The sequence below is a fragment of the Odontomachus brunneus genome, unplaced genomic scaffold (assembly GCF_010583005.1).
Source record: "Odontomachus brunneus isolate Ranch 3 - 2012 unplaced genomic scaffold, Obru_v1 Obru_scaffold_058, whole genome shotgun sequence".
NCBI classification, from domain to species: Eukaryota; Metazoa; Arthropoda; class Insecta; order Hymenoptera; family Formicidae; genus Odontomachus; species Odontomachus brunneus.
In genome coordinates, this window is record NW_022639508.1 from 313001 (window position 1) to 340982 (window position 27982).

The 27982-nt window shown below is 46.8% G+C and overlaps 1 protein-coding gene across 5 annotated transcripts in view; it reads left to right on the top strand.

Annotated features, from left to right (window-relative positions):
* The window catches only part of LOC116845845 (putative polypeptide N-acetylgalactosaminyltransferase 9), a 309697-nt gene extending 282578 nt beyond the window's left edge, over nt 1-27119 (top strand). For 4 of the 5 annotated variants that reach the window (XM_032819001.1, XM_032819000.1, XM_032819002.1 and 1 more), the window contains 7 exons: nt 5132-5445; nt 5973-6171; nt 6629-6798; nt 9127-9255; nt 18106-18216; nt 22976-23104; nt 23576-27119. In XM_032819001.1, the coding sequence (XP_032674892.1) occupies nt 5132-5445; nt 5973-6171; nt 6629-6798; nt 9127-9255; nt 18106-18216; nt 22976-23104; nt 23576-23716 (1193 nt within the window). In that variant the 3' untranslated portion in view covers nt 23717-27119. Of the gene's footprint in view, nt 1-5131; nt 5446-5972; nt 6172-6628; nt 6799-9126; nt 9256-18105; nt 18217-19702; nt 19808-22975; nt 23105-23575 lie in introns of all 5 variants that reach the window. The other variant, XM_032819004.1, reaches the window with a different exon arrangement.
* The last annotated feature ends 863 nt before the right edge of the window (nt 27120-27982 follow it).

The window sequence follows — 27982 nt, forward strand, 5'->3', positions numbered from 1 at the left end:
TCTCTCTCTCTCTCTCTCTCTCTCTCTCTCTCTCTCTCTCTCTCTCTCTCTCTCTCTCTTTCTCCCCATTCAACGCGGTGATTCGTTATCGCGACAGTGTTCCCGTAGTTTCGCGATAGATCGATTAATTGCGATCCATCTCTCCACTGTACGGCGCGCGCGACGTGAATAGAAGAGAAACTCCCCGATGTGCGCGCGCTACGAACGCCCAGAAAATTACGAGAGGTCCATACAATCTCCGCGACGGACCGGGTTTAACGTCTCCATTTGTCCTTGTCCGCGCAAAATCGAGAGCAGGCGCGCGCGCCCGCGCGAACAACGACGACGGCCATATTATATTTGAAAATGCGAGAATGTCGCGGAAAATAAAAATGCCCGTGCGTCACGCACGCGTTTCATAAACGTTTCGCGGCCCCTCTATTAACCCACGGTCGATTTGTTGCGAATTGCTGCTCGTTCACCCGCGCACGGCGACCAAAAATGTACATGTCATCGCGACCACCGTCATTTATTTCACCTCATGCGTCAATCTATCGAAATAAAACATTTTTTTCGCTTAAGGCCGTTTTATAGAAGTATGTAAAAACGCGTAATTCCGGTCGAAACAAGTACACGCGTGTTGCCCGCTCGCGCATTGTTCGAATGCGGAAAGGCAATTAGCGTTGCGAAACATAGACGCATGTTTTCGTATAAATTGACGTGAATACAACAAATCGAGATCTAAATTACCGATTTAGCGAAAAAACTAGGACAACCGAAAAAAGAGAGATATATGTATAGTCGTGGAGTCGAGCTGGTTCAGCTGTTAAGCGCGGGAAATAAAAACAGTGTCGACAAGCACCATAACGCGTCATTTTAGGAAAACGGAATGAAAGCTCATGTCGAAAAGTCGCCGAACATCGTATCGTCGTTCGTTCTAATTATTGCGCAAGCCCGTTATTGTCGGAAAGAGCAATCTGCGCGAAATTCGCGTATAATAAAGGGGGAGAATCGTAAAAATCCCATGAGACAGAAGAAGAGTATGAGATTAACCCGGGGAAGTCGCGACGTGACAGAAACGGTATAGCCAGGATGGCTGCTTGCACGATCCCTATTAAAAGCTGGAGATAAACCTTCTTCCTGGTCGGAAGTCAAACCCCATAAGTATAGTCGCCCGCTTTAGCGATCTCCTGGGCAGCTTGACGTGTCCCTTTTAACGAGCTGCTGATCGCATTATCGCAGAAACGCTATACATACTTCGTGTATGGCTAGACGTGTGGGCATGTGTATGTGTGCGTATATTTATGTGTGTTGTGTGTTAGTATAGGTGCAAGCTAACGCGTCTTCCTCCTTTTTGTTGCGTCGCTGAAATAGCTCGAAGGCGCGAACATTACAAAACGGAGATTTAATATGAATAATCATCCTTTCTCTCGTTATCAACACTCTATTATCGAATATTCTCCTCTAATTTAAGACAAGGACGGTAAGAAGAACGCAGGCTAGCACGTTCTCTTTTCAATCTTCTTAAGTCTTCGAAGAACTATACTCCGCCGCCATCACCGCCGTCATCGAATCGCGCGGAACGGATTAAGACGAATTCAATAATTAATAAAGCCCACAAGAAAGTTGTAATGAATTTTACAGAGCGGGCTTTAGAGCCTTTCGCTCCCTCGGCAAAACGCACGCACGATAATTAGCTTTTATTCGGGGGATTGGAGACGGGGATTACGGAGTTAATTGTGAGCGCTCTCTCGACGGCGACAGACGAGCTAGCTCTTTGAGCGTTTCCATTATCTGCGCCTCATAGCGCACTCGGCAAAGTCGTAATCAAATTTGCAATAATGGCCACAGTCGGTTTATGTGTATTCATATATGTGTATAAGTGTGTGTATATGTGTGTGGGCGTGTACGCGCACACACTATGTATTCGTTTGTGTGCATATCTGTATGTGCGCGCGCACACGCGTGCGTGTGTGTGTGTTCGAGGAATTCATTAGAAATTAATTCAGGTCGGTATGCGCCCGGAATCCAAGCACGTACGTCGCTTGCGTGCGCATTAAATGTCTGACCTCTGACCTCTTACGGTCAGATCTCTTCTCGTTCGAGTAACGACACGGCGCGACACCTCGTACCTTTCATCTCCGGCGCGCTTCGGGGATGATGAGAAAGAGAGAGGAGCCGGAGAGGATATTTTCTCAGTTCGCGACTGTACTCGAGAACGCGCGCGCAACTCGCACAACGACTCTACGTATTTTTCTTACCTTCTCTCATTCTCCTCCACCTTCTCTCCACCTTTGCCAGCGCGGAGGAGAAAAATTCTTGTCGCGAATCGATGCGAGATTCCGTGGAGAAGAAGGAACGTGGCAGAGAGACGACGGGGTACGTCGCGTCATACGATAACTCCGTGTCGAAGCTGATCAGACTCGGAAGGCGCGCGCGTCCAATACGAAAGGGGTGAATGCATATAATCGAACCGACGTCTCTATCGTTTCCAAGTAGCGGCATCGTCTCATCCCGCCTCGGTAATCATTGCGCCAGCACGAAACACGCTGATCCGCCAAGAGAATCCCTTTATACTGTCCGTAGTTAACCGAGCTTACAACAGGGTGGAGGCTTAGGATTAGTGAGCCCGGTCCCTCATAAAGCCATCCCTAACGGAGAATAAATCACGAATGTCTGCTAATTGCTGGCCGTCCGGCGGCGAGCCATGGCTGGATACGCGGCCATAAATCTAAATCTCGCGTACGATTGCCAGAAATAGCACGTTGCGTTACCACAGACGATGCAGACGCGTAACACGCGCCCGAAACGATATTACAGAGAGGCTTTACTCTCTCTCTCTCTCTCTCTTTCTCTCTCTCTCCCTCTCTCCTTCGCTTTCTCTCTGTCGCAAAAGCGGTGCAAATACGAGAAATCGTTCCTTCACCGTAAGATTTACGCGCACTCCTAAAAAGAAGATCAAAAAGCGATATGGCACGTTCTCTCTCACTCTTTCGCGCCGAGTTACTTTTTAATTGGCAGGTAGCGGCGACAGTAACGCTCGTTTTACAGGATGCTAGAAGTGAGCTCCCACCCACCGCTATATATTTCTTGATAAGTAAACTTTCTCGAATAAAGAAAGAAAAAAAAACGGAATGAGGGAGGAAGAGGAGGGCGTGTTTTTCGCACGCGAGTTTCGTTCTTTTTGCATTCGATCGTTACTCGAGAAACTTTAACGACGGATTAAAAGGGAGCCGCCGCCGTCTCCGGCGCTTTGCCGTACATAATCTTTATTGGAAGTACAGGCACAAGTGACCGTCGGCCCTGCTCTCTTGTTCATTTTTCTTTTCGCCTCGCTTAGGTCGTCACGATAAAATGTTAATAACCCGGATAAATACAAGGTTAATACCGTTACGCGGGCATTATGGTTGCTTCTACGTGGCGTACAATTAAATTGATTACGGTTACGGAATGAATCTGGGACGGGTGATTGTTGTTCGCCGCAACAGCTTGCGAATGACATCGTAAATAAACCGTAATCCGACGTTAAGGACGTAATCGACGTTAGAGAAACCGAGAGAAACCGAGCGCCCGCCCGTTTATTGTTGCAATACTCTCCTACGTCGCGCGATGTAGATCCAGCGGGGCAACTTATATTTTCCGAATCGACGGAAATTGAGCGAGGAAGGTACGGAGACTGAAAACCGCACGTTTCCGATGAAATCGATATCTGGATAAATCTAGATACTAAGGTCTCGTTAATAATGCGGCAACGCGCATCGCGCGAAATTAGCATGTTACGCTACGAATTACGCGACAGTCCGCTATCGGAAACCGATATTTTTATTTCAATTTTTTTTTTTTTTAACAACTATGTATACACGTTTTTATGTTGGACGTTTTTTCGTCGAAATGGGAAACCGTAAAAAATATTTCGCGTGAAAACGTGAAATTCAACACGATCGATCGTAAAGGGAAAAAGAGATCTGGCGAGAAAAGATGAATATGAAATTTGAGAGGCGCAAGAAAATATAAGATGAAGGCATTTAAATCGCGCGTGGATTACATTTATATTTTAAACGAACTTATATTAGTATTAAACGCACACAGAGAGAATATATTAGTTTTTTTGCCGTATAAATTCTTTTAAATTTTACTGTGTTTCCAGTTCACACAAAAATAGACTGTGAGTAAAGTCTATCTTGCTACATAGAAAAAATGTAGTTGCATCAACGTGAAGTTCAGTTTTAATGAACGAACGCGTTTCTGTTGAAGGACGCGTTTCAGTCAAATTTCCGTAGTTCTTATGACATAAATTTATGGTTCTAAGAATAAAAAATTCTGTTTGCTCCAACCAAAATACGTTGATCCGTTCGTTGCAATCTAACTTCATGTTAACACGACAAAACTTTTTCCTTCGTCAAAATTGCTTTTCCCCCATTGGTTGTTAAGGAACACAGCAAATTTCGCTAGAAATGCAGCAACTTTTTTGACGGCACATTTCGGTTCCTAAGATATGAATAACACATATGAAACGAAAGTCAATTATAAATTTATATGCAGAATATCGATCTGTGCTCCTCGGTTATAAAATTCTACTTAAAATACTTTTTGCCATAAAATTCTCTCGTGCATTAATAATATCAATAGTATCGTGAACAGAAATATTTGAATGGCCTATAAGGAGCTAAGCACGAATGTCTTAGTGCCATTAGATATTAATACTATTTTATTAATATTAATATGATAGTGGCAGAATAATATGTCCAGCATGTCAAACGCACGTATCGAAATTTGAGTCATCGGTTTAATGGGGGTTTTGGGAATATAAATATATATATATAAGTTTGTGACTCAAGGATCGGTCTAAGTGTGGAAGGTTGATTCGCCGCGTACGATGATCGATAAAATTTTGATACGTGCGTTTGACATGCTGGACATATTATTCTGCCACTATCATATTAATATTAATAAAACAGTATTAATATCTAATGGCACTAAGACATCCGTGCTTAGCTCCTTATAGGCCCTTCAAATATTTCTGTTTGTTATACAAAAGGAGCTTTCTATAATTTTGGTTTAATAATATCGTGGTTGCCGTAGAGTACTTTACGATAATACAGCTGGATGTTCGCGTGGTGCGGCCAATAACGAGAAATCTATCGTTTCGCAGCTCATCTGAAGCGTCAGTTGGAAGACTACATGATAAATTATCCGAAGGTGAGGATTATCAGGGCGAATAAGCGGGAGGGCCTTATCAGGGCGCGCCTGTTGGGCGCAGCGGCGGCTAAGGCTCCGGTGCTTACGTATTTGGACAGCCATTGCGAGTGCACGGAGGGCTGGCTGGAGCCTCTTCTTGACCGGATCGCCCGCGATTCGACGACGGTAGTTTGTCCGGTGATCGATGTTATAGACGACACAACCCTGGAATACCACTGGCGGGACTCGGGTGGCGTGAACGTCGGCGGATTCGATTGGAATCTTCAGGTAAACGAAATCTTCACGCGCGCCTGATCGAGGAGTCGGTGGTAGAGAGAATGCGTCCGTCCACACGGAATGCAATCCAGTTTACGTGTGACAGCGCGCGACAACGTCGGATTAATTTTTCCGCGCGAATGAAAGGTCGCCGTAAAGCTGGGCGTACACTGAGCGAACTGAACGAATGCAAACGTCCGTTTTACGATGAAAAGACTGTGTATGACTCAAGAAATCCGAACAGAACGTCTTATTCGGGTCGATACCCCTGCGACGCGATTTGGAACCGCAAAGAAAATTTCTGAGCAAGGTGGACGCAAATGAATCGCATTTTTGTTGTTCATTCGTTATTCCTTCGTTCAGTGTACATCCAACTCAGAACGCGCCCAGATACGGAATAAATCGATCCATGTCGTCCTGTTTTGAGATCCACTTTGCGATTTTCTAATATTCCTCATAAAGGAGGCTTAAGTGGCTTCTGTGGGGGGTCGCTCGACTGCGAATGGATTCTTGAACGTGTGTTAACCTTTGTCAACAAGTTCAATTGGCACGCGGTACCGGAGAGGGAGAAGAAACGACACAAAAACCCGGCCGAACCTGTTTGGTCGCCAACGATGGCCGGCGGCCTCTTCGCTATAGACCGAACGTTCTTCGAGCGGATCGGCACGTACGACAGCGGCTTCGACATTTGGGGCGGCGAGAATCTCGAGTTGTCATTCAAGACCTGGATGTGCGGAGGTATGCGCAATTAGTGTTATCCCGGAAACGAAAGAAAGAACAGAAGCTGGCTTTTCAAATCGCGCTTCCAGTGGTGATTTGAGAGGCTAGAATATCTCGGATAACCGTAATCCGACGAACAAATGAACAAATGCGAACAGAACGCCGGCTACAAAAATTTCCGCCAATTTTTTTATCCGCTCTTCCGCGGGAGGAAAGGGATTATTTTACCGCGTGTTACATTTTCACGATTATTTGTTCTGCAATAAACGCACGTTCGCGCAGATTTTCGTTTCATTCGGCGAACGGTCGATATTTTCTTTCTCGGCACAGCGCTCGTACTTTGCGCTCGCGCCGCGATTTTCGCGATATTGGCGCACGACGTAACATAACGCAGCGGCGGCAGCAGCAGCAGCAGCAGTAGCAGCAGCAGCGCAGCTGAAAATGTTAATCTAATAACTCGACGCGCCCTCGCCAGGCACCCTGGAAATCGTGCCATGCTCGCACGTGGGCCACATCTTCAGGAAACGTTCGCCTTACAAGTGGCGCAGCGGCGTGAACGTGCTCAAGAGGAACAGCATAAGGCTGAGCGAAGTGTGGCTGGACGAGTACGCCAAGTACTACTATCAGAGGATAGGTCACGACAAGGTGAGCACTTGTGCATCGTCGCATGCATAACCTTCCTTCCTTACTCGTTCCCAACATGTGTACGCGAGCAACCCTCGTGTACACACGCCGCGAAAGAGTACGAGGGAGAGCAAGAGCGAGGGGGACAATTAAAACTGTACGGTATCGCGTCGAAAAATCAATACGGTGAAACGCGAGAGATAAATTTTAGAGACTTTGCAAATAATACAATTGTCGCGACAGCAAATAATAAAAAATAATATACTTTTTGCGACAATTGCGCACTCATACTCGCATGAGAGCGAAAATATCAGTGTGAAAATAAGAGTTATGTGATCTCTCACAATCCAAAAAAAACAAGAGAATAGAATACTATACAGGGAAAAAAAGAAAATCGTACTATATGGACACCTACAAAATATTGCTGCGTTATTTTTTTGCTGCAGGAACAAATTCTTTTCGTACCATAGCAACATGTTCTAGCAACTTCGTATTATGTCTATCTCGCAGCAAGAAAAGTTGCAGCGAAAAAGTTTGCTAATGCAGCAATATTTTTTAGGTGTCCATATATTGCAACTATTTGACAAACAACTCTTTTTCGTGTAAAATAGGATATTATTGATGTTTTTTATTGAAGCAACATACAGGTACAAATAATATTAGTACAGACAGTCGCCTCGCAGAAGAACGACAAATAAAGAAGAAAAATAAAAGACGCGTCTCGGTGGTGTAGTCGATCGCAGAACGGTTTATACACGTTTGTTTTAATGAAGTTAGAAGCGCTCCGAGTTGATACAATCTCATGCCACTGTCCACTAGTTTGCGTGGTAATCAGTTATGACAGCAAGCGAAGGGGGCAATATACAGAGGAAAATATACTTCAAAATTTATTTTGTAGGATACAACGGTTCACAAAAACAAATCTTATTTCACAGAAGTAAACTTTATATCTCACGAATAAATTTTTAGATATATTTTTGTCAGTGTACTTGATGTAAATATTGGCCCTTTGTTATATTCTTGTCTGATAGATAAGAATATAATAAATAGTACTATAAATATATTTGCACTTTTCCCAAATCCTTCGTTGTAATCGTGATGTCTCATACATTGTCATTTCGGTTCCTCTCACAACTGACTGCTATGCAGACCGTCAGCAGTGGCTTGCAATTGCGATAGTTTGGAGCCTTTCGTTGGAAAAAAATGTATCTAAACCGTTCTACAACCGACTATATACTTTCCGCGGTTATGGCTAATTAGTAATAATTGATGCTTGACCACCGGGATAAAGTTTTTGCCAGTCAAACTATAGCGCACCGTTGTCGAAGCTTCCATTATGTTTCTTTGATCCGAGTTACTCGTAAACATCGGGAGCGGCCCACTAAGAATGGGACGAGGGGTAACGATAAAGGTGGCCGATGATGGAGAGGATCGTAGACCGGGACTCGTCGTAAAAAAGGGCTATAAAGGTGCCAAGTGCTCTTAAGGATCGCGCGCGCGTGTCCTCGCTCTCGGGAAGAGGGGACGTTTTCTTTCGCGACCCTCTCTATAACGATCTGTCATTTATCCTTGATGCTTGTCCGCCCCCGGTCGCCCGCCCGCCGAGATCCAATCGACGAGATAAATCGAGGCGCAGGGAATAAATCGCTTCCGTAAGCACGCCGCTGTGTAATGATCAAATCTTTCGAAAATGTCGTCCTCGTGGATAGCTTCATAAAATAATAAGATAAATCGCCGCCCTCCGTCACACACCGTGCCATCCCCCCTCTCTCGTGTGCGTGAGTACGCAATGTTCGCAGTGGTGAGATCCGTAACTGGGTCGGACGCGGATTCGCGAGGAACGTTTAGCCGGACGTTGCTTTCATGCTGTTTTGGCATCGGGAAAATTGTAGACACTCGATTCCTTGTATCAACCTTGAACACTCTTCCCGTAAATATTAATTTAACATTAAAAAATCTCCTTGACGAGCACTTGGTATCTCCTGAAAAATAACAAAATCCGATACTTTCATTTGAATGTCGAACAATAATCGAGCTTTTCAAAAACTAAGCTGATTAATTTTACTTTCTGCAAGTTTCTTAATTTTGAAAAATCAGAGGTACACATTAATCATATATTTTGATAATGAAATTAAGAAAATTACGGAAAATGAAGTTGATCAGTTTGGCTTCTGAGCGACTGATACGATTGTCGTGACGACACACCAGCGCGTGTCGTTCTTTATTTATTTTTCTTCTCTCCTACAATACATCGGCACGACGTGCCGTCCAAGAAGCCTTACGTTTTTTTCCCTTTATCTTCGCGGGCATTGTGAGCGCGACACTGACAGCAAGACGGAACTTTCACAGGGGAACTACGGCGACGTATCGGAACGAAAGGCCCTTAGGAAGAAACTGGGGTGCAAGTCGTTCAAGTGGTACCTGGACAACGTTTATCCGGAACTCTTCATTCCGGGCGAGGCGGTCGCCTCCGGAGAGGTAAGACTACTTGACGCTTTTACCTCCCGAACGTTTTTTTCAGCCGGCGTGCTGACGCCACAGCCACGAGAAATACCGTCGTGGCTCGGAATCGTGGCAGAGCAAAGCGGAAACGGCGAGAGAACGAGCGGTTTCTTTAACGACCTTGCCACGGCTTTGATCCATCAAGGTGTCGGATTACGGCGTTCGAAGGCTCTTGGTGAGAGACAATGTAGTCAGAACGATCGAGGAGCAGGGAAGTCGAAAAACCGTCAAATCATTTCCTATCCCCTTTTCTCTCTTCTCTCATTTTTTTTCTTCGTCCTTCGTCACGGAGAACTCGATCTATTTTTTGCGCGAAGATATTTACCGATAGAATGTATCCTCAACGCGTCACATTGCTGCTTCATTAATGAGCTTACGTAGTAAGATGGTTGAACACGAGATACTTACGGCGAATTAAATTTCGGACTTACACGGAGAAAAATAATTTTACTCTTTTAGCAAAATCATCGTTGCTACTGCATATTCACTGCATAGTAACATCAAAAAAATTTAGTTGACGTAACTAATTTTACAAATTATTCGTTATCAGAGCAGAAGTAGTTTCGTTGCCGGGATAGAACAAATTTGTTGAGTGTACTTGTCCTAAGAATCACGTTAATTTGCTATTGATGCAAAATAATGTATCCTTAGCAAATTTACTTGCTATCGGAGCAAAACTGCAACTGCTTATATAAATCCATCATGGTTCTTATAGCAAAATAATTTGTAGATTCAGCAAATTATATTCAGCAAATAGTGATTAATACTCTTAGCAATTTTTTGCAAATCTTTTTGCTGTCCATATACGAAAAGATTTTACTAGACCAGCAGAAAATTTGCTGGACCAGCAAATTATTTTTCTCCGTGTACGCGTCGTTAAGAGAGCTCGGCCCTTGTCAGATAATTATATCTATATTTCCTCAAATTCGAACGGCCATAGAAGAGCAGAAACAGTGATCGATGTCGACGAGCTGCCGTGACAGTGGAAACAATGTCGCTTTGATTGCGAAACAATGCGAGCCGCGGTCGGGGCAATCGCGATCGGATCGCGAGCGTAGGTTCGCTCGACATCCGATCGAAAATCGATGCGATTAGCACTGCGAATTCTTAGGCGCGCTACGTAACCGGCATTACGCGGTCAATTTTGTCGCTATAAGTTAATTAAAAGGCAAATCCTCTCGCAGAGGGAGTCGCCTGTTACAATCCGTTAATTTCTTTTTCGAGTTCATTCTGATTTCATTAGATTATTGAGAAGTTCATTCTGATCTCTGTATCCAAATTTCGGTTCTACATTAGTTCCAAAAATTTCGTTAAAGCAACGAGGAATCTTGAGGTGTCATCATACAAGAGGTGAACATCATACAAGATGTTTCTTAATGCTAAAAATAGCTACTTAATGTCATTTTATCGAGGTTTGTAAAAAGAAAGACTTCTTAAGAATTATTTAATATTCAATTATCCTTATAGTCTACCGGCGTTTAATCCTTTTTGCCTTTTAATTCCAATTATGCAATTATTCAACTGTAGGTAAAATATTGATGAAGAAATCTAATCAATAATCTAATGAAGATTAATAGAGGTAAGAATAAGACAACGAATTCTCTCCTCTCGTAATCTCTTCATTATTTAACTTTATTAGCGTTGGAAATTTCGGTAGAATTAAGGCAGGCGAAGAGAAAGAGATCGTACTCCTCGCAGTCGACTACCCATCGCGGTATCATCGTTTTAAAAGTGTATAATTTCGAGTCAAACGTCTCGCGACGAGGGATAAAATTTTTCTCGACGCGCAATCTCTGGCAACTTCTTTTTTTACATTTCCAGTCCGTGTCGAGCCAGGGGCCAGATGTCGCAGCGACACGTGTTCGACTGTATTCCAATCTCTCTTAAACGCGCTACTAAATGGAGATAAGGACACTCGCGTATGCGTACCTTGCAGCGACGTTATTAACCGATTGACCAAGCCCTTGGCTTTCCGCCCTTATGGAGCATGGGATTTTACGACGGTGCCGGCTGTCGAAGCCCATATTCCGGATCCGTCTAGAAAAGAGTGTAGCGGGACGATCTGAATGAAGAAGATAAAACAGAGATAGAGAGAGACGCGGCGTATATAGTAACAAATACACGGTTATATATCGACGCGCTCGCGAAATTGCAGGCGGAGTGCCACCGATTTACCGGATTTTTTCTTTCTCTCTTTTTTTGTGTTTCGTGTAACCCTCGACCCGCTGCGAAAAACGAGCGCATAAATATCGGGCGGAGGCGACGAGCGTGCGACGTCGACGAGCGACAGAATCGTCAAAGCTACACGCGCGGTACACGCGAGCCATCCGCGAGCCCGTCACGACTGATAGTGCATTAATATCGCCCGGCGCGCGATTCATGGCGGACGATCAATCACACGGAGATTTATTTCCGTCGTGTTGTTCCTCTCCCGCCTCTTCACTCGCCCGTCCGCTCCTCCAATGTTCCGTCTCGGTGCGACCATAATTGCAGAACGATGGTCGAATCTCGTCGCGATCATCGATGACGATCTCGTCGTCTCCCTCGGTCGTCGGGTGGCTTGTCAAGGAACACAGTTGCATCCTGATGGATATAGAAGCGCGACAAAACAAAGGAAAAGAGAAAGAGAGAGAGAGAGAATCTTTGTTAAATTTTGTCAAGGTGTTGCGCTTCGTTGAATTCAACCACGATCAGGTCGTCGTGCCGTATAATTGATCTCGCTTCCGTTGCAGTCACGGAAATTTGTTTGCAATGTTGGCCTTTATTCGCACGTGATTTATTCGCGGCTTTTTCGAAACGCTGGTTAGCAGGGCGCGGAGCCGCGCGTTTAATCAATCTTTTATCGGCGCCGTCGCCGCCGCCGATATTGTTGACATGTTTTATTAATCAATTCATTCCGATATATATACGCGCGCGACTCGTAGCAGCCTGTCAGTTATTCCGCAATTTATTTTCGACGCGTTAGCCACTACCATCGCCGCGGACGTCGCGCGCCCGCCCGCCCGCCGTTCCGCTGCATTCGTAATCGCAATATGATTGCGAACATTGTCGGGAAATAAATCCGCCTTCCCCGGTTTGCGTACTCACCCACTCTCCTCCTACCCTTTCCGTATTTCCACGCAGCGCGTGTTACATGTACACACCATTCCTCTCTCTTTCTCTCTTTACACATGGCATACCGCTCCGTGACAAAGTCACGGTACGTAGGCACCGGCGGTATTAACGGCGTTGCAACGCCGACGGATAAATTGCAGCGTCACGCGACACGAATATTTCATACTTCATCATTCCGCTACCTCTCCCACGTCCTCGCGCCCAATTTCCTTTTGTTCCTTTAATTTTATCATGAGCCAACAGCAGTGCATTAACCCCGCGACCGTCCACTGCCGCCGCCGCGATCGCGTTTAACGCGCCCGTGAAGAAAGTAAAACACTCCACGAGTGCGAGGTCGCCCTTTTTTCCTCGCCGGTGCTCTCAGAGCGAATGTAAATTCCGCCCGTGTGACACGTCGTCGGTAACGTCGACGAAAGTGCAGAAAACAAGAAAGAGAGAAAGGGAGACTTTCCATTGAGAGTAGGAATATTTGGAGGGAACACTCTACGAGGGGAAGATCCAATTAGCGCTAAGGGGTGAGTTACGGTGTATTTTTGTCGCCACTTGTTCGTCACGCTAATACACCGCGCATCACGCTAGAGTGGCTCACTGAAGTACCAATGCCTAGACACTAATAACGCTAATATCTAACTCTGGATATTCTTATTGTTTTGGTCTTTAAGTACGAATATTTCAACTTTCAATATGGAGAATGTGTATACGTACATTGAATATATGCCTGTATTCTATACGGAGAAAATATTGTAGCAAAAATTACGTTAAAATTACATTTTTTTATAAAATTTGCTTTTTATAAAATTAGACTATACTGAAATGGTAGTACAAATTAATATATAAAAATCGTATTTGACGATCTGATACCTGATATTTAATATAAAAAGTATTAAAGTATTAAAGTAATTAAAATAAAATGTTTTTCAAAAAATCAAACGTGTATAACATTTTTTAATAAATATATAATTTCAGTCATAATTCTATATGGTCCAAAAATTTTGTAATTTATATTTTCCCCGTGTACGTTGAAAGTTTAAATATTCGCATTTAAAAACCAAGTCAATAAAAATGTACAGAATTACCAGTGTTATTAACGTCTATCAGTACTTTTATCTTGAATAACGAAATCAAGCCGTGTTGATTAAATCCAACTCCCACGGTATTAGACATCCTTGTCATGACTCTAATGATGTATATCGTGTAATGGAATATATCTATCATTTTTATATTATATATCTCTTTCTCTCACGCGTGTAATGGGATATATCTATCGATTTTATATTATATATATATATATATATATCTCACGCGCGCGCGCACAAAATTTCGTTCTTTTCGCGCGATATCTGGTTTACGTTGCAAATTATTCGCGTTATTGAATAATATATTCTATTATCTCTTCATCCCCGGTCCCTACGCTCAAAGCCGAGCGGCAAGCCCCGCTGACACACGTACGAAGAACTTCTTCAACGGAGGTTAAACCTCGGCTTGCATTACACGCGTCACAGTGTCACGCGACTCAAATATTTCGTGCCCCGTCCCTCTTTCCCCTCATTTATCTCTGTCCCGCTCGCGGCGACCTTCTCACCCCCGGCGTTGTCTCTTTTTCGCGCGTCCGTGCACGGTCTCGGGGCCTGGCCTCGTTATCTTCACACTTCACTTGGATTTCTCGTATCAGGATCATCTTCATCCTCGCTATCTTCGTGCGCGCGCGGCCGCGCACGCCGTGTAAGATAACCGAGCGCACTAAAGTTCGTTGTACCGGAAATTCCGGTTAAGTTTCGAGCGCGCGACTCGTTGCTTCGCGGCGTTATCGCGGAAATATTTCAGCTTCTCATAATATCGGTCGCCGGCAGCGAAATATCATCTGTACTCCTGTCGCGGTGAGTTTGACGGGTCTCTCTGACGAGAGCTTTAAGCACGATGTAATTCGCAAGATGATCCTTCTATTAACGAGATCGGGCAAGCCGTTATCGACTCTCGCTGGCGCGAGTGCTAAGAGCGGTATCTCGAGTTTTAACTTTTCAAGGAGATATCCGCAGCCGTCCTTCGAGTATGTTATTCTCGAAGGATAACTGGTGTATGTTTGCAAGAGTTTCGAATAGCATACCCGGAATTCGTTAAATTTCCTTCATTTTTCCATCGCGCGTAGAGAAACAAGGCGCAATTGAACACGAAGCATCCGAGAATCTCGTTGAAAATTATATAATAATGCCGTAATGGCGCTTGGAATAGAAGATAAGCCGATAGCGATGCATTTCTCTCTTATCGCATTACGTTCGATTGTTTCCATCGCGAAAATAAACAGAAAAAAAGGGAGAGAGAGAGAGAAAGAGAGAGACCGGAACATCTCATTGCGCCTTATTGCACTCGGCGATATACAACATTTGTCGAAACAAAGTATAAAACATTCGCACACAGCGTATACGTTTATTCGGGCACAAATCGCACTGTCGTATTGTTTCACGAGACACAAAACACCCGAGATCGCCGGCGTGTACGCCACACCGTGATCCTGCCGAGTCGCAATTTCGCGCCGCCGCCATTCCATCTATGACACGCGTATACGCGTATTCCGCCGTATGAAGGCAATATTCCGATCGAACATGATAATAAAAAGCAACAGAACCCAGAATCGTTGGAGGGCTCGGATATTATCGACCAAGCCCTCCCGTTGCCCTCCGCCTCGTCTACACCCCTTGGCCGGCTTGTCGTTTGTTGCGATCCACTCACGTTTTCCCGAGATAGAGCAAGGAATGCGTTTTTCCGTGCTCTCTCTCTTTCTTTTCTGTCGTTCTCTCTCTCCCTCTCCTTCTCTCTCCCTCTATCTCCATCTCTGTCCATGTACACTGACACAGTGGCATCCGCAAGCGGGCGGAATAGGGAAACTACAAGAAAGCATCGCAGAAAAAGCGATGGAAAAAGGAGGAATGTATAAAGGATGGGTGCACATTTTCGGGAAGAAGCATTCACGCGGCCGCGAGCGTACTTTGGAATGCGGTCCGCGCCATACGCGAAATAACAATTTCGCCGCGTAAGTTGCCCGGCGTGTCCGCGGCACCGTCATGTTTTTGCCGATTTGAATTATTCGGGAACACGGATGTATTCGTTACTCTCCTGCATTCTTTCTCTTGTCTCTCTCTCTTTCTCTCTCTCTCTCTCTCTTTCTCTCTCTGCCTTGTTTTTATTTATCTCTTTGTCTCCCTGCGTTGTCGCTGCGCCGAGAAAATTGGCACATACCATCCATATGAAAGATAGTGTTGCATCAGCCGTCGCTCACGAATTTACTCGCTCGTGTAATCTTTGGCCAGCGATGACACCACGCGCAACATAACTTCCGTTCGTGTCATTCCGCAGGACGCGGAGAAAGACGACTCGATGCGATCTGGACGTTGCGTTGCAACGTCCGTTTCATCCATGCGTTTTATCGATTCGGATGCTGCCGCGCACGACCGTACTTTGGGTGTACGAATTTTTAGCTACCATAGTTCCTCAAAACTACTCGGCCTTTGGAATTTTTAATATATCCAAAATATGCGGAAAGTTATATCACAAATTATTTATCCGCTATCAAATACCAGCATTCTTTTGCGCGGATCCAAAGAATTTGCGAACACGATGTACATAGATAGGCGCTTCAAGGGACGGATAACACTCGTCTAAGATCTCTTGAGGAAATCAGAATTCCCATTTTCCGACAGAATCGAAATTCCGGCCGCGCCTCTTCGTCACTCCCGCTAACGCACGTTATCGGCAACTCGGTACGGTTCCACGATAAGGGGGGAAAACGAGAGAGAGAAGATTTTTCAGAATCGCTTGACGACATACACAAAATAACAATTCCATTCGCGCGCCAACGGCGGAACTTACCTCCTTTCCCGTCTTCCGGTCTGGATTTGTCACCTTTGCGGCTCCTTCACTGTGTTTCCATCTCTCTCTTTTCTATCCTTACTCTCCCTCTTCTTTTTGCTCTCTATTTGCTTCCGTGGAACCGGACTAAATCACGCCCCGGCCTCCCTATCGCGGCGGAGAAGGGATGACTGGATTTATAGTTCACACGACTCCACGACGGTCCAGAAATCGCGCACGATGTGAATAATTTCGGGTGCACGTGTTTCTACGTACGTGCACGGAGCGGGCGTACATTTCTCCGGGGATGTTCTCCGTGACTTTTGAGTCATTCTAACTGCATGGCTGCTTTCCGCAACCGCAGCATAGGAATGAGCAGTAAAAACGCGACGGCGCGGGAGGTTTTGTTTAACCCTCGCGCCGATCGCGCATACCCCGCGAGTGGATCTTTTTTTAACGAGGAGCGTCTGTGATATTCCGCGCGCGTACCACTCTCTCTCTTGCACGCCACTTTATCAATAATATTCCTGACAACCTCTATTAAAAGACATTAAAAGCGTGCAGTCATTCCTTTCCACATATCAAATAAAAATCGCGCGAGGAGGAGAGTGCAAAAAGTATTCTAAAATCGTAGATTCTGAAATAACACTGCAAAATTCGAAAAATATCCAGAACTCGTGACTCTTTCACCGTGATGTTCATTACCCCCGGAGTTGAAAGTAACGCGAGACCATAAAGTTGTCTAAATACCGGATCACATTTCTCATTGAGTTCACTAAGAGCCTTCGAGGATGCCTTTAATAATGTCGACGCCGGTGCCTTCTGAAATTTTATCGAGTCCCGGGACGCGGCCCCGCCGTCCATAAATCACGAGTTTTTATTCCGCTCGCTCCACGACGAGAAGAGGACGCCTCGACAACGAGAACGACTTCCACGAGCCGGCGAAGCGCCGGGATGTGGCGCAGGACCGGCGGGGTGACAAGGGGATGAAGATGTTCACGTTGAAACTGCAACGACCACAGAATTCTTGCATGCGGCGGAATCAGGACTGCTGACCGAGCTCCGTAACTGGATGCACCTGCTGTTATACGCAGGGCGCACACACGCGCGCGTACACACACGAATCGCTGGCATATACCACCCCGCGACGTATCTCACAGATACACTTATGCACACGCACATACATAGCATAAATAGACAGACAACAGACATACTCGCATATAACGCACACGCACGTAGTCAGCCGCGACTACAGGCGCGTCGGACCGAGCAAAATACGGCCAGAGCTCATTTTCTATTTGTTCTCGTCTATCTGAAAAATAGGGAGCGCGACCCGCCGCGGTTCGCGCGCAGTCCTGCCTTTCCGCGAGCATGCTGCGAATCTGTGCTCGGCGAAGGGCTGGAAAAAAAGGAAGAAATAATTATCCCGTGTTAAGGGGAGCGCCCGGCTTTTCACCCCATATTCTATTTCAGAGAGCAGCAGAGGCCACAGTTGTGATAAGGAATGACAAAATGTGACGCAGTGAAAGTGAACTATTGGTAGCTAACTCTGTTATAATTTTTCATTATTTTTGCAGATACACCGTGTGACCTAAATAGATATTTTTTTAGTAGCGTGATATATTGAGATGATAAAGCAACGTTGACATACATTATACTGTTATTTTCGAATGCATACCAGCACGCAGTCATATACGTAGAAGCTTTTACGAAACTCCAACGTGGAAATATCGCACTGTCGACGGTGCTTTGTTCACCTCTCTTTAACGACATGCTCGTTATTAGTCTGTGCGCGATTTATTCTCGGATAATTACAATACGGTGGCTCTCATTCACTAATGTTTCGCAACGATCGCCAATAACAAACAGATTCGAAACCTCGGCGCGGGCGGTAATATCTGCTTGGACTCACCGGCGCGCAAGGCCGACATGCACAAGCCGTGCGGATTGTATCCCTGCCATCAACAGGGCGGAAATCAGGTATAATAGACATTGCCAGAGAGCCAGAAGAAATTTCCTGGCCCCGCGAGCAAGCGCACTGTTGTTCCCCGCGCCTGTCCGTGCTTGATATGCGCGAGGTCGCCGTGTATGCATTCCTGAATGCTTCGAGACGGAAACACGACTTTCGCCCGCGGAGCGCGTCCGACCTTCGAAGTTTCTTCGTCGTCGTGGCCGCCACTTGGAAATGCAGTTTTCTCAGCATATTTCAAAGCATCGAACACCCGCCAGTTTTCGAGCTGACGGTCGCGTCGCAGCGTCGAAACTGATAGCTCGCGAAGAAACGCCGACGGGGAAAATGAAAAAGACTGTCATTCCGTGCGAGATCACATGGAGAAAGAAAATTGGTTAAATTATTAATGTGACAATAACACTATCAAATGCATTTCGCTCGAAGCAAACAGATTTTTCGATTCTTGAGACCTAAATTTGGTTCTTCTGGTTGAAAGAAACAGAATTTCTAATTCTTAAAAACCAAATTCTGAAGAATCAGAAATCATGTTTCTCTCAACAAAAACGCAATTTAGTTGTGTCATTGTCATGTTGCTTCAACCAATCTTCTTCTCCGCGTATTGTTTGATGGAAATTTATAAATTTATAAATTTATTCCGTTCAAGTAACACAACTAAACATATTTTAGTTGAAGGAAACAGAGTTTCTGTTTCTTAAGAAGCGATTTTGTTTCACCAGGACCAGAAATTCTGCATTCCTCGACCAAAACGCATTTATTCGTGCTATTGTCGCATTAATTCAACTGATATTCCTTCTCCACGTATTACCTAAAACGTATAGATCAATCCAAATCCTTTAATGGCACAGGATTGTTCGGAGTCGATGAGTCGTTTGAGCTGGCAAGTGCGCGACTCCATGATACTACGATAATCAATATCATTCTGCCGCTGGATACACGATCGTTCGTCGCTTCCAGCCGCAAAATGACAGCGCTTGTTAGCGGTCGCGAGCCGTCGGTATGCGGCCTAATTATTATCGTATAATACCTGTGCACACGCGGGTAAACATTGCGCACGGATCGCGCGCGCGGAGCGGAGTGTGTGCTCGCGCGCGAACACGCAGCGGGACGCGAGCCATAATTTCGCCGCCGTGGCGGAGCTAATCGCAGCTACATACCAAATTACTAGAAAATCGAGTTTCCGTCTCATCGGCAATATCGACCCGCACTATCCGCGCGTTGTGTTGGCCCAATGGCGGGAGGGTGCAGCCCGCGAGAGTGCCCCTCTAATCGCGCGAGCGAGCGCATTCGTTCCATGTGCCATGTGCGTTCGCGCGCTTCCAGCTGCTTGGATTCTCGTACATAGTGCTGCGAGTGCGAGAGGTAAATCGTGCACGATCGTGCACGAAATCATCGTCGCGAATTTCGAGCCACGACGACGACGACGACTAGTACTACTACTACTACGAGCGCGCGAGTCTTTATCCCGGCACTAATCGTGTGAAATTCTGAACGCAGATAAGGCAGGTCGCTAGCGGCATATGTATAGATTCACCGGGGAAATCCGAAGATCTGCATCAGCCGGTGGGCTTGTATCCCTGTCACCGCCAAGGCGGCAATCAGGTACACGAGGAATGAAACCGTGTGAATAAATCGTCTCGTTGAATGGGAACGATGAAAAATTCATCAATGAACCAAATTAATCCTTCTGGGGTTTCTCTAATCGGTTGAATTGGTGAAAGATGGGACGACAGGTGCAGGGGGTTGTTTTAATACGCGGCTCTCTCGGGCGTTGCGAGCGCCCAGGATCTTGCGATCTGTACAAAAGTCGATCCTCGGTAAACGCCTATTCTCGCTCGCGTGCACGCTAACTCGCCGCTAATCGCGCCGCATTTCGGCGTAATTAGCAGCGTCGCTAATCTGGTGCAGGTGCTCATCAATCCACGTCCCCGCTACCTACCCCCCTCGGCACGATGACCTAAATCGCCTGCCTTTTGGTACACCGGGGTTACTCGCCGCGGGTTTATCGTCTTATTTCTCACGCTGATATCCGCTACCGTTGATTTAATCGCTGATCTCGCCCCATTCGCGCCGTGATTCGCGCGTTATTGTCCAAGGACGAATGAAAAGAGCTGCATGAGAAACCCAGAGCCGCGTATATTCGACGATCAAACCGTGTTATCTATCTTTTTGACGTTTTTTCAGAGATACTTAACATATTTTGTACATATCGCAGTTACATACACGCAAATCCGCGCAATTTTATAAATGAAGAACATATCGACATTCTGTTTCAATTTGTTATTCTCTCATCTCATGTACGCTACCTACACTACCAGAAATGGAAACTTATACCACAAAAAATTTAAAGTTTCTTAGCAAGATAAACTCTATTGACATTCTGTTCGTGACTTGAAAATCTATTTATATGCCGTATATATTATAGCTGTAATATTCTCTCCGCGCGTGTACATTTTCCGCAGTTTATTATGGAATTTTAGGTCGAAGCGATGACGCGATGTAAAAAAAAGCGAACCGCGTACGTTTAAAGAGTCATCCAGAGGCAGCTCTTTTGGCCGAACTACCTCGACTACATCGCAATAATCGGCGCGTAAAAAATAACGTTGGCAATTTCATTAGCGAGCTCGCACTCGTGCCGACACGGCGCGACTATCGAGCGCGATTCGCGCGCGCAAATCGCGGTAAATTCGCGCTTTATCTCGTTTCTTGCATTCGTTCGGTCGACGCGGTCTGTTATTAAAGCCACCCACACGGAACGCGGCACGCGTCCGCGCGACGCGACGCGACTGTTGCTGTCGCTCGTCCACCGACGACACACACGTGTGCACACGGAAGCGTTTAACAACCGTGGCGACCGGTTACAACCAAAAACACAATCAGTCGGTGCTTGCTTAGTTCGGTAAAGCGTCGCTTTAATTTAGCTGTTTGCCCTCGCAATTAAGCCGCGGTTTCACGGCAATTACGCTTTCGGTCGTCGCCCGGGTGACGCTGATAAAGTCGCAGCGAACTGCTGCCACGGCCCCGCTCCCTCTTTCTATCTATCTATCTATCTGCTGCCGCCGCCGGCCTCCCAGATCCGGGATCACCCGCGATCGCGGATGATGGAAGATGAATAATCGTATCACATCGGATGGAAGGCGAGTGCATCGTGGGAGATAGCCGTTGCGGTGGGCCGAGCCGGCCGTTTATGGCCTACTACAATGCGGATCCGGGCCGTGCGTGTACGGAATTATCATCGGCATTATGCGCCCCCGGGATCGCGTTTGATATCAACGTCGTTCCGCGTCACGCTGTAATTATCAAGCTCGCGCGACAATGCGGAACTCTACTCGCGCGAGTCGACAACTGTATTTCCCGCGCGACAACGTTTTCTAACATTTCTTCTTCCTCTGTCCCTCGCGCTGTGCAAAGAACGGCGCGGATGAGCATGCGATATGTAATAGAAGAGCGACGCGGGCGCACGCGCGCGCGCTTGTATCATATCGCGGCCAAAGCGCGTGCTGCGCGCTCCGATTTGAGAGTTTCAGGCAGAATGGAACGCAGGTCGTGCATGGCCAACCAAATGCTTGATGACGCATGTGCGCGACTCAAATGCTTGCTTCTCGTTATCCCAAACCCGCTGTTCCCTAATTATACTTGTAAAGCACTTGAAAACACTATATTGTCGAGCCGACGGTTCTGACAGCAGCTGGCCCGAGATTCACCGTCCGCCCCCGTTTCCCGTATTAAGTTAGCGTTAGGTCATTGCGAATCGCGAGGACCGTTCATTCGGCCGTCCAGAAAAGAGGAGAGAAAAATGGCTGAGCAATTTCTCGCGAATTTAGCTCACTCGCGTCTTTGTGTCTGCCCGGTGTCAAACGGACATCTCGAGTCAGGAACACTGGAACGAATTTGCAATTTTAGCAATCGGAGGGGCCTTTATGGGCGACGCGAGCGGCTCGTCAGCTCGTTCGCTGTCAATTCCAGGCGGCTGGAATTGCACAAACAACCGGCGCCCGGTCAGATGAGTGCAATTTCGAGGACCAGCGGACTCGATTATCGACGATCGCCGCTCATTATGGACGTGGCTCGCTTTAACGCGCCTACCTCGAACACGCCGCGCTCAGCTTGGTGCGCGAGGCGAAGCGCAGCACAGCGCAGCGCATCGCCCGCGGTGAATAACTGTTGGTCGCACACTCGCGCCCGATTGTCGGGACAAGTTATTTAGCAAGCGGCGCGCGTAATCGATCGGCCGTCCTGCGTTACACCGCGAAAATTCGCGTCCACAATTGCCGTGCACTCGCGCGCAGTAATATTCACGGAACGTGCGTCCCTTTTTTTCCGAGTCCCGCTGGGGCACGCAAACGTACGCGTACGTGCAATGCGACGGATTAAATGCATCGCGCGATTTTTCGCATCCCCGCGGTGCGCGTTTTGCAAATATCCCCGGCAGGTAATATCGTTGTTTGACGGATCACGATAATACGGCCGCGGGGACGCTTTAAAAAAGGGATCGTTAGGAATTTATTGTTGCCGAGCGCACCATTAAATGCGCGACGTATCATTCGCGTCGATTTTTTTTCTCTTTTTTTTACAGCTCTGACATTCGTATCTCGATTTTATTAGATAAAGAGAGATTCCCTCTCTCTTTCTCTCTCTCTGATCAATCGTTCGAACGTTGCCGGCGCGCGGAATTGTTTCTCCCGCGACATCTGTCAGAACCGTCGGGTCATAGGCAAGCCTGCGCGACCATCAAGTCCCGGACGCGCTAATTGAGATCGTTTATCGCAGTACTGGATGCTCAGCAAGACGGGTGAGATCCGCCGAGACGAGTCGTGCTTGGACTACAGCGGTAGCGACGTCATCCTCTATCCTTGCCACGGGGGTAAAGGGAATCAGCTATGGATGTACGATTCTCAGGTAATGGCTCATCTCTCCACTGTATTTCGCTAATTGAATGTAACGCGTCGGGTAAGAATCCTAAATCACGATTCCGAGCCTGGAGCCGGTAAATTTCCTTTACGAATCGCTATGAGACATCATACAGCTCTGGCGTCTCTCTGCGACTTTAACGCAATTAATTCTGATTAAATTGCTTCAGTCTCTCTCGTTAATTAATAGTCGTTACATGAAATTTGCGCGTAAAATGCTCAGCTCTGAGTTCAGGGCTAGATTTGAATTTTTCAGTTGAATTATAGATTACAGATGTAATCGCACGCATACTGAATGATTCAAATGAAAAGTTCACTTGAACTCTAAATTCATATCTGTCTCACGTGGAGGACAAGTTTCAAACGACTACCGCCAATACTCAATTTTGCGAGAACAAATCAAGTTAACAAAAAGGGAAAAAAGGAAACTCGATCAAAACTTGGTATTTTTCACTTTCAGACTAATCAGATCAGGCACGGCAGCAGCGACAAGTGTCTGGCTATCACGGAGAGCAAGCAGCAGCTGGTGATGGAGGAATGCTTGCCGAACGCGTCGAAACAGAAGTGGTCCTTTGAGAATTACGACCCGTCGAAGCTATGATACCGCGCCTTCTCGCGCCGTCACTCGCGCAATTTCGGCCAGGGCTTCGAGCGCGTCGCCAGAAACTCCTGGCTGCCGCGCAAACGATACTCGATCGCCAAGACCCGCTTCGGCAGATAAATCACGTGGCTAGCGAGATCGCGGAATCCCATCGTCGGGCGCCGCTCGTCCGAGCAAGATCGCCACGGACGATCGCCGAGTGCGAGTTCGGCCGGTGCAATTTCTCGATACTTGACGTATCGCGCGCTGCCACGGAAATTGGAGAGGAAGAGCCTGGCCATCTCTTCCGAAATCAGTGGAAGAGATCGAGACTATACGGACCGTGAAACGACGAAAAGCGGCGGATCGTGATGCAACGAAACACACTCGCGAGAACAATATGCTTAGAGAATTTTTTACTCGAGAAATACAGCGCATTTAAGGTTAAATTATAGATTATACATATGTATGTCTCCACTGAGAGAGCGACGACGCGCAGCGGCTCAAGTCAGCCGCGTCTCGGCCTCAGTTCTCTATGTCGTAATCCTAAAAAGAAAGAGAAAAAGAAGCTAACAGATTTATCGCAAGCAAAAGAAAGAGACAGATCGGCGGCCCGAGATAGCAAAAGAGGATCGTGAACGAACGTGACCGTATCGACCGTATCGCGCAGACCTCTCGATCGTCACTTTCGTTCGCCGATCGTCCATGCTTTCGCGAGGATCCAGGAAGCGCGATTACCCGTTGCGCGCCATCGTCGATCCTCACGAAAGCAAATCGTCGTCGATTGTCTGCCCAGGCGACGAGCGGTGGTTCGCTTCTCTATCCGTCTCCTCGGTTATCCGCCCGTCGCGGTTCTCGTATCCAAGAGTTTTCGCGAACGCAAACTCTCCAGAGCGTCTTGGACGAGTCCGAACAAGCGTGCCCAACGACAGTCGTCATTGATCCTTTTAGAAGACAACAGTCAAGTGCCAAATTTTGAAATATCCATATCCCGAGATCGCACCGCTGTCGCGACTAACCTCGCACGCAATTAACGTGGCGAGCACGTAAGTGGCGCGCCGTTCGGGAGAACTTGTACTCGCGTGTGCCGAATGATTTAAGGAGATCGTATTAGACGATATATCCGTATGGTCGAGTCCTTCCGTCGAGTTCTCTCCCTCTGTTGAAGAAAGCCGTGAGAAAGCCGGTGCGACGTTCGAAGGGAGCGCGAGAAGAGTTACAAGTCCCTTGACGCACTGTTGCGTTAAAATAACTGCGTTATACTCACGCAACGGCTCGCGCGCCCGTCTAATCGGGCTTTATCACCGGCGGTTTATCTTGTGAGTCGTCTGCCCGATTATGTGGGGATTCCTTGAGGTGCAGGTAGCCGGGGAGTCGTGAGGGCGAGACCGCGCGCGATTTATTCACCGCCACTCGGACGGAGACGATTCCTCCCGACTCTGTCCATCTCATTAGTGCGCAAACACGTATACGAAATGTAATATCTCGATCGTACTGCTAAACATCATTCCACACGTCCGAGACAATCGTCGGACGTGCGCCACGCGTCGCCTAGTCGACGATTCGACCACTCGTCGCGACGATAGCACTTGTCAATCGCCCGTAATCTCTCTTTACCTCTTGTGACTGTTCTTCTCGCGAGAACAACGACGAGAGAGCAAGAGAGATGAAGACGGCGACGTTTCCACGCGTCAAAGTCGCGCGACAAAAAGATTGTATTTTCTCCGTTTTTAGTTCTTAATTTAGGATACTCGTGTAAGGTAGTCGGGAAAACGCAGAGAAGGAAAATAAATGTAAGGGAGGAGCGGCGAAAGCACATTCCGAGGAGGCACAGGCGATTCTCGTTCGATTTCGTTTGTACATTCGTGTAAGATACGATGTCTTGATGCCAGTTCAGGATATAAGTACCGCCTAAGTAAATTTAAGGGGAGCGCGGACACGCGTGTACGAGTTGTCGATTACCGCGGGCGAAATTGCGACGACTCGGCGAGGTGACTGGCAATCGTCAGCTCGACCGCGCGTGAGCCCGCCGTGCGAAATACTCCACGATGAGAAGAAATAATACGCTCTTTAGAAGAATGTGGGTCTTTTCTTGAAACTTTAACTACATATCGCGTATATACGAAACCGATCGTGGGAGTAAATACACACACAGTCTTCGTATAAAGATAGGGAGCGCGCGCGAAGCGATTCAACGTCGTCGACGGACGCGTTGGTTCTTCTGTCACTTGCGAAACGCGTGCTGAAACATTCACAAGATGTTCTCCCTGATCCACGTTGGGATCAACGCGAGCGCGCGACTCCAGACGATCGTTCCTTCCGTTCATTCTCGCGGATTCGTCCGACTCGAGGCGCGATCCGTGAACATGATTTCTGCGTGCCAACGAAATCGCAAATATCAGCGGACGATCGTCACTTTCGCGAAGGCGTTTGTCCGCGTATCATCGTTCGTTCTCTTTTTTCCGAATTTCTTTCTCTATGCGAGTTCCATCGTTCGAAGCACTTTGAAGCATATCATCTTTCCATCTCTCTGAAACACATATCTTTCCCTTCTCCGTTGAATTCAGATGCAAGAGCGACGTTCTCTCGGAAGAGAAGAGTGTAGCGAACGGAATTCAGGTGTCGATTTCTCGGAGAGGAACTGTGATTAGAAGTACGTGCAGAACGTAGAACCGCGTGCAAATCGACGAAACACGCAGATGAGTTCGCAGGTCGCAAGAAGAGAGATCGAGGGATTCGCGATATGTTCGGATTCGCGTTTTCGCGCATTAATTAGTCGTGAAGGTCGTGAGTTGTGCGTCGAGACAGTTTAATCGTGTAAAGTATTCCGCTGGAAGAAGGAAGAAAGAAGGGAAGAGAGTAAGAGGGAGAGAAAGAAGCAACGAGTTTAAACTAATCCGTGTACGAGTGTGTGCTTAATTAGATATGTCTCTAATTAGCGGTTCTAATCTTAAGGATATAAACGAGTTTGCGGAGGCCGCGGTTTTGCCAATGCGAGACGTCGGATAATGTTGTGCAGGGCGAGGAAATGCGATTGTGGACGGAGAATGCCTCGCTTAGCCGCGAGGCGAATCCGTCTCGCAATCCGCCGAATGGTTCGCTCGAGACACGAAAGAGAGGACAAGTTTATACAGATTATACATATATATATATATGCATATGACATTTTCTACATTTGGTAAGGACGTTGCATATCGTGAGGGAAGCAGGACGATTGATAGTAATAATTAAAGAAGAAGAAAAAACGATAAATGTGAGTAACGCGACCGCTACGCCGCCGGGACGCACGCGTTTAATTAATGTAATATCGAACGTGCCTTATTTCGTGTATATATGAATATTATTATCATGATTATCATTACTACGAACCTCTATCATAACGTGCAAGTATTTGTGTTGAATAAATCGATGTTGTTTTATGTTATCGACGCATTTCCGCCAACCCGCTACGCCGTCTCGTACTTAATCCCGACCTCGACGCCTCAAACGAAGTCGAAACGTTGTAAAATCATTTAGAAATAATTATCATTATATTTAATTATCATCATTATCTCTAAACGATTAGGAATTCTTACCTCCAAACGATCAGAAATATTTTCTAGACGTGTCAGAGATAACCGTTAGTTAATTAAAAGGCGATATGCGCACCACTGCATACGACGTGGAGATACTCAAGGACGACGCGAGGTTTCGAGCGAAAGTATAAATAGAATTCTCTTCGCGAGGATGAAGCGCCGCGTGGAAATGGAACGCGACACAGTTCCAGCCAGCCTTGACCCGATTCCGGTCGCCCACGAGTCCCGGCCAGGTTTCGAGGCGCAAGGTAAACGACGTCAGGGATCAATAATCACGCCGGAAAAATCTGATAACGACATCGCGGCGCACGAGGGTAGGCGTCGTCGCGACTTCGCCGGGCTCATTCAGCGGGGCAACGTGTACTCTTGCATGCCGAGTTCGTCCGGCAGGACGGGGAGAGAAAGTGTTCTCCCGGTCGAGGGGATTTCCATTCGTCGCGACGACGACGGCCACAGCCCTGTCTATCGAGCCGTTTAACAATTATCGAGGGTTGCCGCTGCTACGTGAACAAGAACGAAGTCGCTCGTTATTCTCGCGCAGGCGTGCCTCGCCGATACAGGAGGCGCATGTCGCTGTGCGAGGGACTCCACTCGGGCAAAAAGGGACGAGGAATTCTACGAGGGTGGTTTCTTCGTCGCGATACGAAACTTGGACGGAGTGCGTCCGCACTGGGAAGCATCACAAAGCGACGACTCGAGCCTTGTTTGTAGA